General features: G+C 49.1%; 1 protein-coding gene across 1 annotated transcript; it reads left to right on the forward strand.

The window, feature by feature from the left end:
• The first annotated feature begins 2,042 nt into the window (after positions 1–2,042).
• Positions 2,043–14,508, forward strand: RFC2 (replication factor C subunit 2). Its single transcript, XM_020896858.2, has 11 exons — positions 2,043–2,191; positions 4,800–4,869; positions 5,654–5,695; positions 6,003–6,109; positions 8,416–8,517; positions 9,787–9,887; positions 10,679–10,836; positions 11,080–11,145; positions 11,390–11,470; positions 13,248–13,361; positions 14,099–14,508. Exons 1-11 carry the CDS (start codon positions 2,085–2,087, stop codon positions 14,207–14,209), a joined length of 1,059 nt encoding a protein of 352 aa, XP_020752517.1. The 5' UTR covers positions 2,043–2,084; the 3' UTR covers positions 14,210–14,508.
• The last annotated feature ends 767 nt before the right edge of the window (positions 14,509–15,275 follow it).

Genomic DNA, 15,275 nt, shown 5'->3' on the forward strand with positions numbered 1-15,275 from the left:
GGTTCTTGCCCAACTGGCAATGACTTGAAAAGAATGAGGAAGCACATGTTTTCTTCCCAGCTGTACAACACAATGGTAAATTGTGCCCACTGCCTTGAACTTGTGAGCTTGGCTGCATAACTGGAATAAGCAATTGGCAGACATCAATTCCATGCCCCTATTTACGTACAGAGGAAAAAACTAGGAATCGAGGGGCAGGTACCACGTCCTGAAGGAGCTAAATAAACACTCAGGTTGGAAAGATGAAGCACAGAAATCACACAGGAAAAGAATAGAACAGCAGTATTGTCTTTCCCAATAAATTTCCATAATGGACAGGGTTTCTTGAGAGAAAGAAAACTGAAAGGATAAAAGAAGAAAACAATTACTTGGAATAGAGATTCTGGTATGTGTTAGTCGCTCAGTCATACCTGACTCTTTGCGACCCCATGGACCGCAGCCTGCCAGGCTCCTCTGTCCATGGGATTCTCCAGGCAAGAATTGGAGTGGGTGGCCATTTTCTTCTCCATGGGATCTTTCTGTCCCAGGGATCAAACCCAGGTCTCCTACATTGCTGGCAGACGCTTTACCGTCTGAGCCACCAGGGAAACCTTCATAGATTCTGGAGTCCATATTTATTTGAATGACCAATCAACTGCCTAGAAGATAAGGTCGTCTCTCTGTAATGTGTACAGATTTTAACTCATAATGAAAGAAAACAACCATGAGGCTTTAATCAGCTCTCTGAAGAAAGCAACCCCGTTCCTCACAGCTGACCCAAGCTGTTGTGGAAACATGGATCCTTACTGTTCATTAAAGATACTCATACTGAATACTTACAGAGACTTGTGCTAAACAACAGGGATAGAGATAAAGAAGTTCCAATCCTTTTCTTCAATTCAGACTTTTTTTCTTTTTGGCCGAGTGGCAGTCTTGAGGAATCTAAGCTCCCCAGTCAGGGATTGAACCTGGGCCCCCAGCACTGAAGGCACAGAATGCTAACCAGACTGGACTGCCAGGGAATTCTCCAGTTCAGACATTAAAGTCGGATTTTATCTTGAAATTATGATGCAATATGGTAAGTGCAATAAAACAGAATTTTAAATGAACTCTTTTGGCAACATGGTGGGCTGGCTACACCACATACAACCCCATGATACCAGACAAATTAATCATTCTCAAGCCTGTTTCTTCATCTTGTAAAACAAGGATACTATGAGTACCCACTTTGGGACTAGTACATAATAGAGGACAGTAAACATAGTCACTACTCGTTATTTTTATTATTTGTCATTATTATTGTCATATATTGACAATTAGGCTACGGGAGGAAAGATTAGTTCAACAGGTAGAAAATCAGCCCAAAAGAATGCTCAAAGCACTTGTGAATATGCAGTACCTATTTTTCTGGAATGCAATTGAGTCACATTTTACCGAGGGACAGTTTCTTCCCAGCAAAATGAGACTACGTCCCATGTTGTAGCATTGTGGGAATTCCCTGAAAGTAAACGTCAAGTTCCAGAGTGCACGGGGCCCACCCAATGGAAGCCGGTGTTTCGCTAGGGGAATTCTGGGCAATCGGGAAAACTGGGCAAGAGCACGTCCCAGCTCTGGCCTTCCCCCTTCCAAGACCGCAGGACGTCAGTCCCTGAGCGTGTTCGCTGTCGGGTCCTGAGTTTGGCGGGAAGGTCCGGGGGCCCCGGCTCCTACCCGCACCAGGCAGGATGCTCCTACCCCTCCAGGCCTGCCGGCGCGCGGCCCCATCTCAGCACGGCGCTTCCCGACGTGCCGCGCGGAGAGGGCTTCCCAGACAAATCAAAGACGAAAACCAACCTATGTCCCTTCCCGGAGCGACCAGCGATCTCGAAAAGCCGCGCAGTCGGTTCTCGCCTTCCTCTTACTCCAGAGGCCGGACGCCAGGTCTCCCATAGCAACTGCAGCCAATAGCAACGGGCGACCAGCCCTGGCAGGGCCCTCTGCGCAGGCGCGAGAGGGGGCGGCCCCACGGCTTCCGTTCGCGCCCAGCGTCCTTCGGAAATAGGGGTGGGGTCTGCGTGATGACGTCACGGGCCGGGGTCACGGTGGCGGGAAAAGGCGGTGCGAGAATGGAGGCGCAGGAGAGCGGTGGTGGCACGGGCGAGTGCGGGGCCCAGGACGCTGCTCCAGGCCCTAGCAAGGCCCCCGGCAGCGCCGGCCACTACGAGCTGCCGTGGTGAGGACCCAGGCCATCCACGATGGGGTCCCTGGACGTGCGGGTGGGCGAGCGGCGGGCCGTGTGTCCCAGCGTGACGCAGGGGCGGGAGTTCATTCACTTGAGCAGAGCAGGAGGTCCCAGGGTGGTGTCCAGTGGGTTATTATTTGAAGGCAGTAAGAGCTGTGGGTCGCTGAACCCCCCTGGGGTGCAGAGTGGCCAGTCTGAACTCTGGAAGCGGCGTTTTGATCACAACCCTGCTGACTGATAACAGCCACCCCCGGCCACCACACACTCTTGCACCAGGCGCTCTGCCGCCTGGGACTCTGATGATCGCTGGACGGAAAGTGTCGGACGCAGGTTCGGAATCGGGGATGGTGTTGCAGAAGGCACCGGCCTATTCTCCGTGGCTTGCTCACTTTAAATAGCAGCATCCTGGGGAGCTGGGAGGAAATGGTGACTTAGGGAGTCACCCGTCACTGGCGCAGGTGTTGGGCAGGCTTTTTTTTTTGGGTCCCGCTCCCGGAGCGCACCTCTCACAACTCTCTCCACTGGGCGTGGTCATGGTTTCCTCCCTGCCCCCGCGGTGTATTCCCATCCCTCCAGCCCACCCCACTTCTGGGTGAGAACAGATATCTAAATGAAGGGCAGTATAATTTATTGGAATATATACGCTGCGCTGTGCAGTCCCCCAGCCACTAGCCACATGCGTCTGTTGAGCACTGGAGATGATGCTAGTCCGAACTGAGATGGATTGTAAGTGTATAGCATACACGGGATTTCAAGGACTTAGTTTTTTTTTAATCTCATTAATTTTGATTACATGTTGAAAATAATAATACTTTGAATATATTAGTTTCTCTAAATTATGTTAGTATAATTAAGCTCATCCAATTTTACCTTTTTAAACGTGGCTGAGAGAAAGTGTAAAATGACATACGTGGTTTGCCTTGTAAATTTCAGGCACAACCCTATTTTAGATGCTTAAAGATAGTGTGAAAAGCAAACTGTTGCCACAGAGCTCACATTTGATAGAGAAAGACAACAAAGTGAAAAATCAACAAGTAGACATATAGTATATTTGATGCTGGGAAAGATTGAGGGCAAGAGGAGAAGGAGGTGACTGGATGTGATGGTGGGATGGTATCACCCACTCAATGGACATGAGTGTGAGCAAACTCAGGGAGATAGTGAAGGACAGGGAAGCCTGGCGTGCTGCAGTGCTTGGGGTTGCAGAGTCAGACTTGACTCAGACACTGAACAACAACAGTATTTGATGGTGCCAGGCTCTGTGGCGCAAATAGCTGTGGTGGTAAGGGAAGGCCTGTGATGAGATGGTATTTGAGTAAAGACCTGAATTCAGGCAGTAAGCCATGTGACTATTCAGAGAGAGAGCTTTCAGGCACGGGGACCAGCCGAGAAGTCCCTTGAGGAGAGTGTGTTTGTCTTGTTCAAAGTCCAGCTCAAATTTCAGCTCCAAACAACCCCGGGTGACAAGTCCTCCTTCCCCCGACTTCCGCAGCCTGTGCTTTATATAATCTGCTTAGCTTTGTCATAGAATTTGCTAAGCTCTATCTCCCCTCTAGTGGGAAAGCCCTTGATAGCAAGAACCGTGCCCTGTTCATCTCTGCACCTTCTACTTTTCTCCTCCTGAGAGTTCTGACTCCTTCCACGGCACTTGGTAAAGGGGGGCTGCATGTGAAGAATAAATGAGTAGGACCAAGCATGCTCTCATCTGCTGACCCTGGAGGAGAGCTGTCCCTTTCTTTTCTGCAGTACGTGGCAAACAAGCTTCTTTGCGTCCAGCTGCTTTTGGGGCAAGACCAGGACCTGGAGGGGGACCAGCTCAGTGAATCAGGGAGTACAGTGAAGGGCAGACGGAGTCCTGATGGTCAGATCACTGCAAGTCTGCTTCCACTTATGTTCTCAGAGCTGAAGAAAGTCACTTTTCTCTCATCACGTAGCTTGCTTGTTAATTAAAAGAGAGAAGTATTAGGAATTCCCTGGCAGTCCAGTGGTAAAGACTCTTGAGATCCAATGCAGGGGACGCAAGTTTGATCCCTAATCAGGGAACTGAGGTCCCACAAGCCATGTGATGCAGTCAAAAGAAAATTAATTTTTTAAGAAAGAGAAGCGTTGTCCTAAGGCCACCAGCCTGTCCAGTCCACACAGCCTGAAAGGATGACAGGAGAGGCCTGCGGTTTCTGTCTAGCCGGCCCTGCTGGGCCCCTGGCATGAGTCTTCAGACACAGGCAGGTGAGGGGTGAGAAGGGGGCTCGGCTGCATTGGTGTCTGTCAAAGCAAATGATGCCAGTGCCACGTGCCCCGGACTTGTGTTGTGACGGGAAGACTGTGATGCCACACAGTGCCATGTTGCTCCAGATGGCCAGCTCTGGCCCTGCTCCAGCATCAACAGGTGTTTCTCTGCTGTGGCAGGTTTGAAGCCTTTGGTACATGATTCACATGCACTTGACTTTTCAAACAGCACTAGGACACCTCTTTAAAACCTGCAACCATTTGCTATATGTTTACTGAAAGTATATCGTCTCTGACAAAGCTCCCAGCATCGCCCTTTTGTGCTTCTTGAAAATAGCCTCGTCAACATCTTTCTGCGTTTTCTTAAAAACAGGGTTGAAAAATACAGACCAGTGAAGTTGAATGAAATTGTTGGGAATGAAGACACCGTGAGCAGGCTGGAGGTGAGTGAGTTTTTAAGGTGATTGATTTTTATTTGTATTTTTTGGCCATGCCATGCAGCCTGTGAGATTTCAGCTCCCCAACAAGGGATGGAACTCCTAACCCCTGCATTGGAAGCGTGGAGTCTTAACAAAGGAAGTCCCTGAAAGATGATCTTAAACGTCTCACTGTTGTGGCTTTGATAAGCTCAAGGCATTTGGAGGAAGACAGCCACGAATCTGGAAGAATTAAGGGAATGGGAGATATTCAGTTTAGAGAGAAATCTTGAAGCTGGAGTGGCTGACTTCAAATGTTTGAAAGGCTGGCTCACTGGAGAGGACTTCCCAGATTGTTTTGTATGCTTCAGAAGCATCAGTGGCAAGCTTTCTGTAAAGGCCAGTGAATAGGTATTTTAGGCTTTGAAACCATATAAGGTCTTTGTCAAATATTCTGTTGTGGTGTTTTTTTTAAAGTTTTTTAAAAAATGTTTTCTTTCTTTCTTTCTGGCTGCGCTGGGTCTTTGTTGCTGTGCTGGGCCTTTTCTCTAATTGTGGCGAGCTGGGGCTCTAGGGCGCTTGGGCTTCAGCTGTGGCTCACCGGGTTAGTTGCCCCATGGCATGTGGGATCTTCCCAGAGCAGGGATTGAATCCATGTCCCCTATGTTGGCAGCCAGATTCTCAACCACTGGCCCACCAGGGAAGTCCAAATATTCCTTATTTTTTAAACAAGGCTTTAAAAATGTGAAAACCAGCCCTGGCTGGTCAAGTTGGCAGGTGAACCAGTTTTCACGAACTTTCTTTCCCTCAGGTCTTTGCAAGAGAAGGGAACGTGCCCAACATCATTATCGCTGTGAGTACCGGGTCCTGGCCCTGTGGGACGTCCTGGAGTCTGGGTTTCACCCCCCTCTTAGATACATTCTTGTGTACAGAGCTTCCTCCTCAAGGAGACTCATGATCAGAGCCCAGACCACGCCCGTCAGCCACAGGAGACGGTTCCCTCCCACCTGCGGGCTGGTTGCTGTAGAGATGGGGTGTGTGTGCGGATTGGGGTCGGGACAGTTCTAGGCGGGGGTGAGCGGGTACAGTGGTGAGCAGTAAAGAGGGAGTTCCAGTTGCATTAATTCTGTCGAAGCACTTACTGGAGACCTCGTTCCTAGGGCCCCCCGGGAACCGGCAAGACCACCAGCATCCTGTGTTTGGCACGAGCCCTGCTGGGCCCGGCTGTCAAGGATGCAGTTTTGGAGCTCAATGCCTCAAACGACAGGTACACCTTGGAAGTTAGGCCTGAAGGGTAGCGCATGTTGTACATTTTGAGTTGTCATAGAAACAGCTGATTTTCAGATCTCTGTAGCACACAGAGCTTGTATCGCCGGCTTTATGTTTCCCTTTAATTTTTCCAACAAAAGAGAACCAGGATTGCTGGCTTGGTGATGTGGCATCATAGGCACTTGACTTACTGCTTTAGTTTTTTTTTTTAAGGGAGATTTAAAAAATTGCTTTTAATTCTGCTAAAATACACATCACATGAAACTTGCCATCTTAAAATTTACCATCTTAACCATTTTTTAAAAATATATTTATTTATTTGGCTGTGCTGGGTCTTCGTGGCTGCATGCAGGGTACTTTAGTTGCAGCCTGTGGGATCTAGTTCCCTGTTATTGTTCAGTCACTCAGCCGTGTCCGACTCTTTGCAACCCCGTGGACTGCAGCACACCTGTCCTTTACCATCTCCTGGAGCTTGCTCAGACTCATGTCCGTTGAGTCGGTGATGCCATCCAGCCATCTCATCCTCTGTTGTCCCCTTCTCCTCCTGCCTGCACAGTCTTCAGTAGTTCCCTGACCAGGGATCAAACCCAGGCCTTCTGCATTGGGAGCTTGGAGTCTTAGCCACCAGACCACCAGGGAAGTCTCCCCAGTTTACTTTTTAGATACGGGATAGTTGAGGATTATGAAGTGAAGACCTGTTGAATAAAATGTCTGCAAAGTCTGCCTTTGGCTATTCCCTTGAGGACGTGGATCTTCACTCTGCAATGTTTTCCTGGTTTGGATGATGTGTGTAGACCTGAAACAGGCTCTAAATGCAGCTAACTGCTCATCAGCTATCAGGAGCACACCTGCAGTTGAGCCTTTTTGTAAATGCCAGTTCCAGGTAGCAGATACGAATTGGTTCAAGCTTACCATTACCTTCTTTTCTTCTCACCCATGTATCATCAAACTCACTAGTTTTGAAAACTTTGGTGGCTCTTAATTTTGTTGAAGAGAGGATAGCCCATAATTGCAAATATATGTAATTTTAGATTTATTAGAGTGATGAGTACCATGGCTTTTTCTTGTTCCTTTATCATCTGTTTCCTTCCAGTCACCTTGTCAAACACACCTGCCTTCAGCTTTTGATCTCTTACAGACTGTATGTAGATGTGGGTGTTCAAACCTCATCAAAGATGAATGAACACTGTCAAATGTTCTTTTAGCAAAACGGGATGGTCTGTGTTCTTGTTATAAGACATTGGGGAGCTAAGTCCTTCCTGTTGAGTGACTAACTGGATGAAAATATGTTTAGGTTTTGTCCTTAGAAATATGTTCACTCCTTGATTCTTTTTTTTTTTTAATTAATTAATTTATTTGGACGCACCGGGTCTCAGTTGAGGCACACGAAGTCTTTAGTTACGGCATGTGGAATCCAGTTCCCCGACGAGGGACTGAACCCAGGCCCCCTGCACTGGCAGCCCGGCATCTTAGCCACTGGACCACCAGGGAAGTCCCACTCCTCGATTCTTAAGTTTGAGAAAATTCATGGAGGATTTTGGCATCTGAGAACTCTTAAACTCTGAAATTATGTGATCAATTTCACCATCATCATCAGAGTCTAGACTCCTGTCTCACTGCTTCATTTTCTGACTTGTCTAATAATGATGAAACATCTTCCTCTGTCATTTCTCTGACATGGGTAGAAAATGAAAAATTTTGAATTTTCCACTGTGGTCAAAGATAGCATTCAGGTGGTGTATCTGAACTACTTTTGCATCTTCTAAAGATAATGTAGAACCTCACAAAGCAATCAGAAACTGAGGGATGGGGCAATAGTTAGTAACAGTTTTTTCCCCTCAGTATTGCAAAAGCAATTCCATCAGCATTTCATTTTCTTATTATTTTAGTCTTTTGTAGCATAGTTGGGAATTATTGATGAGTAATGATAAAACAGTTACTGGGATGATGAAATAGCAAATGTTTCCAGGTACAGAATGGGAGATGTAAGATTATGGAGACCCCCAAAATATATCTTAGATTGTAAAAGGGTCCAGTGGACCCATATGATAATTGCAACATAAAATATGTTTTCATTCCATTTTTCAAAAGGAAGTAAATTTTTTTCCCCTTTGTTCTTCAGAAAACCTCCAAGAAGGAATAAGAGTAATGAAATGTCAGTCCTTATAAATAGTGAGAGTTGCCCAAAAAAAGAGACTTTAAGTCTAAATTGGGTCCATGGTGGTGTCCTGAGGGTTGAAAGTCCCCCCGTGGAGGTGACTGAATTGGTCTCAGTGACAATAACCTTGTGGCTCATTGTTCCAGGGGCATTGATGTTGTGAGGAACAAAATCAAAATGTTTGCCCAGCAGAAAGTCACCCTACCCAAAGGACGGCACAAGATCATCATCCTGGACGAAGCAGACAGGTAGGGGCCTCTCCGAGAACCCGTCACCATGACCCCCAAGTCTCCTGTCTGGATTTAATAACTCAGGAGGAAAAGCTCACACTTTTGCGCTTCTGTGGTCGATTTGCTCATCACATCTTGAAAAGCGATTCCGTAGGGGCCTGAGCCTTAAACCTGATCTTAATTAAGTAACTTATAAACATCCATCTAAGACAGTTCATTAGTTTGTTCCAGCATCACTGACATGCATAATTTAAATGATTTTTTTTTTTTTTTTTGGTGAAATACAACTAACAGAAAAGTTAGCATTTCCAGTCACTTTAAAGTATACCATTAAAAAAAATAAAGTATACCATTAGTGACACTGAGTAGGCTTCCCTTGTGGCTCAGTTGGTAAGGAATCCGCCTGCAATGCAGGAGACCCCGGTTTGATTCCTGGGTCAGGAAGATCCGCTGGAGAAGGGATAGGCTACCCACTCCACTATCCTGGCCTGGAGAATTCCATGGACTAGTCCATGGGGTCACAAAGAGTCTGACATGACTGAGCAACTTTCACTTTCAATGACGTGCGTTGAGCATTGAGTCCGTTCAAGGTGTTATGCACTCATTACTGGTATAAATGAAGAACTGTTAGGTGTCATTTAGAAAAATAACAGTAGTTCGTGTTCTTTGAAGAAATTTTAGAAAATCTGAGTACAGTCTTGCTTTATTTCATCTACAGTTTTTCTACACTCTGCATTTTTACATAATTGGGATGATAATAGTATAATTTTTATATCCTGATTTTTTCTTATCAAAAGTATAGTTCCGTGTTGTTATAATCTTGTCAACATAGTTTTTAATTGCTGTATCCTGTTCCATCATGGGGCTGCATCTGAGCCATTTCACGTAGCATTAGCCGTTTCACTGCAACCCTCGCAGCAGTAGCATTTATCCAGCACTTAGATGTCTGTGTCCGCATCACGCCAGGCTCTCTGCTGCACACGCTGTGTGTGTTACCGTCTTGTTTGTCGTACCAGCCCTCTGCGGGGGGCAGTAGCATCGCCTCCTCATGGGCGGTGACGCTGAGGCTCAGATAATGAGCCCAAAGTTCCCACAGGAGCGGATGAAGGAGCTTCGGGGTGATCCCAGGCAGCCTGTGCTCTGTCCGTGTGCAGCCTGCCTGCGTGAGACCCACACGGGGTCCCGGAGGGAGACTGAGCGTGCTCAGTCAGGAGAGCAGGCTTCCCAGGGTCCCTTGGAAGGGGTCTGGGTCTCAGCTGCAGACCACCCCTGTGTTCTTCCTCTCAGCATGACTGATGGAGCGCAGCAAGCCTTGAGGAGGACCATGGAGATCTACTCCAAGACCACCCGCTTTGCTCTCGCTTGTAACGCGTCAGATAAAATCATAGGTGAGCGTCAGCTCTGCATGGCTCGGGGTCCATGTGGCATTCACGTGGGCTCTTCAGCAGCAGGAGAGGAGGCGTGGTACCAGATGGGGGCGTTTGGAGAGTGGAGACGGCTGAAGTTTGTGGAAGATTTAACGTACGAGGGTCGGAGGTGTACTGTGACCCCAGCGGGTGGCTGAAGGGTCTGCCTGGGCAGGCAGAGACGATGGGTCAGAACATTTTGAGGAGAGCCAGTAGGGCAGCAGAATGGGATGGATCAGAAAGAAGCCCACCGGGGACTTGGAGATCATGGCGTCGCCATTGTCACAGTCTGAACACGATTCAGGTACAGCTCCCAGAATTCCGCGTTCGTCCGCCTGGCGGCTTTCACGTGCGTCCGAGTCTCCCAGGGAAGCTTAAAGAAGCCGGGCAGGTGCCCCGTGCTCACCCCCGACTGGCTGGGTGGTGACCTGCCCAGACGGGCCCACACACACAGTGTACAGGGTGGTTCCGGAGCTCAGCTGGGCTGGCAGTGACCCTCCTGCAGGCTGTGGCGCGTGCATGTCTCTATCCTCGAAGATCTTTTCCCCTTCTGGGAAGGGCCAGCCCAGGCAGTGCAGGCTGGGGCCTTTACTGGTTGATATTTGAAGTCGATCCCTGCTTGCCGAGTTCCCCTTAAGCACGCGCTGGGTGGGGAGAGTGCTGTCCGCCCGGCTGGGCCACAGGCATCGTGCGGTCGCTTCCGGTAACTAAAGGACCGTCAGCGTCCCGCTGTGCATTGCCGCGGAGCCTGACTCCCTTGCCGTCTGGTCCAGAGCCCATCCAGTCCCGCTGCGCCGTCCTCCGCTACACGAAGCTGACCGACGCCCAGATTCTCGCCAGGCTCCTGAGCGTCATCGAGAAGGAGAGTGTGCAGTACACGGACGACGGCCTGGAAGCCATCATCTTCACCGCCCAGGGCGACATGAGGCAGGTGCGTGCGGCTGCCGCTCCCGCCTTCCGGGCTGGCCACACCCCTCGTTTTACGGGGAGAGGGAGGTGACTGCTGCACTGGGACGAAAATAGACCAGGGGACGTTGACCCAACACACTGTGGGGGGCCTCGGGCCTCGGGGGAGCAGGCCTGCAAGGAAGGGGTTAAACGTGGACTCCGGAGAGGAGAGCGGGGCGGGCAGAGACTCAGTAGTCCCCCTGGCCCTGTTTCTGTTCCTTGGCAGGCTTTGAACAACTTGCAATCTACTTACTCGGGATTTGGCTTCATCAACAGTGAGAATGTGTTCAAGGTAAGAGCTGGCGTGGCCATCACAGTCACCAGGGCAGTGTTTACCTGCCGGGGCCGGTGGAACCACCCAGCTTTCACTTAGGTGGTGAGAGAAACACTCCAAACCTGGTTCTGCTTGCTGGAGACAATGCAGATAGCACGTGAAGACCTTGGTTACCTAGGATGCTCAGATACGGGTCTGCCAAGGCTCCCCCTTGGATGGGCCCTGTCCACTCCTGACGGGCCTTTCTTTCTGGTTTGGGCAGGTCTGTGACGAGCCCCACCCCTTGCTGGTAAAGGAGATGATCCAGCATTGTGTGAGCGCCGACATCGACGAGGCCTATAAGGTGGGTCTCCTTGCCCTTTCCTGACTCAGGGGAAACCTCTGGCTCCTTGAGAAGAGCAGAGGGGAGAGGGGATGCCCCCTGGGCTGGGCACTTTACTCCATCTCATTTTTAACTGATGCTAGGAGTTGGGTATCCTCTAACTGATGCTAAGATTTGGGTACCCTCTACAGGTGAGAAAACTGGCTCAGAAGCTAGACACCTTATTGTAAATCACATAGCTTAAAAGTAATCAACCTGGAATTCAGCATCATGCCTTTCTACTCTAATTAGATTCTCTATAAGAGGAATTTGTCCACCAAGGACATGAGGAAAGAACAGCCCAACTCCTCGCCTATTTTTTTTTTTAATGTTTATTTATTTGACTGTGTTGGGTCTTAGTTGTGACATGCAGGCTTAGTTGCTCCGAGGTACGTGGGATCTTAGTTCCCCCACCAACTGTTGAACCCGCATTCCCTGCACTGCAAGGCGGATTCTTACCACTGGACCACCAGGGAAGTCCCCCACTCCTTGCTCTGTAGAGAAGCCAACTTCCTCTCTGTGGAGGGGAGCTGTGCCCCCCCTATCTTCTGAAGAGCCTGGGAATGGAATTCAGGGACCCAGAGCCTGGTCCTGTGAGCCGATTCCAGGGGTGTCATTGAGGTTCAGATGGCCCTCCAGTCCACCTGGGGGCAGTGCTGGGATCTGAGGCCATTGGTCTGATTGCAGCCAGTTTCCTTCTTCCTACTGCCACCAAACTAAGCTAGAAATTGACTGGATTTAGGGCAGGGCTAGACCTCGGTGGTCAAAAGTTCACCTGCCAATGCAGGAGACGTGGGTTCGATCCCTGGACCTGGAAGATCCCCTGGAGGAGGAAATGGCAACCCACTCCAGCATTCTTGCCTGGAGAATGCCCATGGACAGAGGAGCCTGGCGGGCTACAGCCCGTGGGGTCACAAAGAGTTGGACATGACTGACTGAGCACACACGCACACAGACCTCTCGTGAAATGAGCACGAGGCCGGGAGACTGAGGCAGACTCCCAGGCACACAGTCAGGAGGGAGCCGTCAGATTTATAGACATGGAGCTTCCCCAACCCTGAATGCACCCCAGGGAGCCAAGGCAACTGACTCCAGGCCCTGCAGCTGGGTGGGGTGGGGTGGGGGTTGGAACTGGGGCCTGTGGCTGAGAAGGCAGGAGGCTGCGACCTCTGTGGTCATCTCTGCCCGGGTCAGGATGTGTTCAGGCCTAACTGTGCCGTGAGTGTGTGTCACAAGTGACAACTCAGCACAGCAGTCACTCCAGGGTGCTTGCTGGGATGATTAATAAGGCATTTTAAGAGCCTTGGAGGGAGGGGACGTATGTATACCGGTGGCTGATCCTCATTGTTGTATGGCAGAAACCCAACATTGTAAACAGCAATTGTCCTCCAATTTAAAAAATAGTAACACAAGGAAAGGAAAAAATAAAAGAGCCTTGGATTAAGACGTTACAGGGCACGGTGGTGGACCTGTCTTGCAGTAGGGTTTAAAACATTTGCAGTATTCTCTTTGCCTGCTGGGAACATGGATTACCCTCCCCACCCCCCACCCCCGCTGTAAGACCTAAAGGGCATGGACCTCCAGCCGGGTTGCCGCATCGGTCTGATTCTCAGAAGCACCTGTGCTGTCTTGGATGGTCTGTCCACGCCCAGCCGTGTTGACGGGCCAGCCCTGGTTTGGGTTTAGCTGCACCCCGTCCCCCGCAACGTACCCTTGTCGTCTGCAGTTACACGACCTCCACGTGGTTTCTTTTGTCCAGATCCTTGCTCACCTGTGGCATCTTGGCTATTCCCCAGAAGACATCATCAGCAACATTTTTCGAGTGTGTAAAACCTTCCAGATGGCAGAATACTTGAAACTGGAGTTTATCAAGGTCAGTGAGAGCAGAGCAGTGCCTCTCCCCGAAAGCATGTGGGCCACGCTGAGGTTTTGTTTCACTCACAGGCCAGGCGCCTGGAAGATGCTCAGTCAATGAGAGGTCATCCCGGGGGCTAGAGGTTTGTTTACGCCAGTCCTGCCAGGCAGTGACCTAATGTTCCCTGGGATGGCTGTGTTCATGAGAGAGATATTTATTTACTTGTCATGTAAGTGACATGTAATTTAAATAAGAGTAAAATTCAACCTCTTGGGTGCATTCTGTTGACAAATGCAGTCTGGCTTTTTTTTTTTTTTTTTTTTTTTTTTTCATTTTCTTAGCAGTACCCATCAAAGAGATTCCCAGGTGGCTCAGTAGTAAAGAATCTGTCTGTCAATGCAGGAGACACAGATTTATCCCCGGTAGGGAAGATCTCCTGGAGGAGTAAATGGCAGCCCATTCCAGTACTCTTGCCTGGATAATCCCATGGACAGAGGAGCCTGGCAGGCCACAGTCCATAGGGTTACAAAGAGTCAGATATGACTGAGCAGCTGAGCACGCATGCACCCATTAAAGAACTATCAGTATTCTTTTAGGAAACAAGATGAACTTCTCAGAGCTCATTTTCCAGCTGGAGTTTGAGTTCCCTGCATCAATTTTGAGCAAACCTTTGGTTCAGATGTTTAGGTTTTAAAAATTAAAACTCTTCCCTCAGTTATTAACCAGATTTAAGTTGGATTTTTGTTTCCCCCCAGGAAATTGGATACACACATATGAAAATAGCAGAAGGTGTGAACTCCCTTCTGCAGATGGCAGGGCTCCTGGCCAGGCTGTGTCAGAAGACAATGGCCCCAGTGGCCAGTTAGAGCAGAAGCCTCTCTTGCTGGGTTACGAGAGTCCTTATTGCTGAGTCACAGCCTTTGGTTCGGAAAAAGTGATGCCCTGGGCCGACCCTGGAGCGCATCTTCCTGGTCTTCACCTTGCTTCCAGCACATCTCCCCTGCTCCTGGAGTATTCACACTCAGCCTCAGACTCACGATGTGGTGAGAGGGTGGGAAGGGACCCTCTAGGACACGGCCCCCGGTCTGTGCTTGTGTTGGCATTTTACTAATAAAACCTTACAGTTTTGTGGCAGAAAGGTGGCAGTGCCAGGCCACAAGGAAAACCAGCTTCCTGTCTCTGTGTACACCCCTAGCGTCCTGCAGGGAGAGGGGTGGTTTTGATAATAGACTGGACAGGATAATCTCAGTTTTTCTAGAAGCCATAAGGACAATCCCACAGGGTGAGCCTGGGTTTGCTATAATTTCCCAGCCTCTCAGAGCAGCCCAGGGCCCTGAGTCCTTCAGAAAGGGCTTGGCAAGAATCACCGAGGAGCGCTTCCCTGGCGGTCCAGTGGTGGAGACTCTGCACTTCTACTGCAGGGGGCACAGGTTCAATCCCTGATCGGGGAACTAAGATCCAGCATGCTTTGAGGGGCAGCCAGAAAAATTTTAAAAATAAATAAACATACATTTTTTTTAAAAAAAGTCAAAGAGGAGGATAGTGCAGATAGATGCAGAGGAACTTCCCTCCAGGTCACCTTTTCTGTGTAGCTGGGTGTATCTGTTGCTTTAGAATTTCCCAGTGATTTTTGTAGAATTGCTTTTTTGTTTGTTTATTGGCAAAAAGCTATTTTTCCCCATGTTTAAAAATTATGGAAAATAATCATTGTAGATAATACAGAGAATGATATGGTGAACTTTCACATAACTCATCTTAACAATTTTACCAACACGTTCCCGTCTTGTTCTTTCTGTATTCCCGCCCAGCAGCCCTACCACCCCACTCCCAGGTTGTTCTGAAGCAAATCCCTGGGTGGGGTTAGACATGTGTCGAGACCACGTTGCTGAACCGTCACAGGAAAGTCTCCAAGGTCACTCACTGGCTCTTTGG

This window comes from Odocoileus virginianus, chromosome 33 (genome assembly GCF_023699985.2).
Source record: "Odocoileus virginianus isolate 20LAN1187 ecotype Illinois chromosome 33, Ovbor_1.2, whole genome shotgun sequence".
Classification (NCBI taxonomy): domain Eukaryota; kingdom Metazoa; phylum Chordata; class Mammalia; order Artiodactyla; family Cervidae; genus Odocoileus; species Odocoileus virginianus.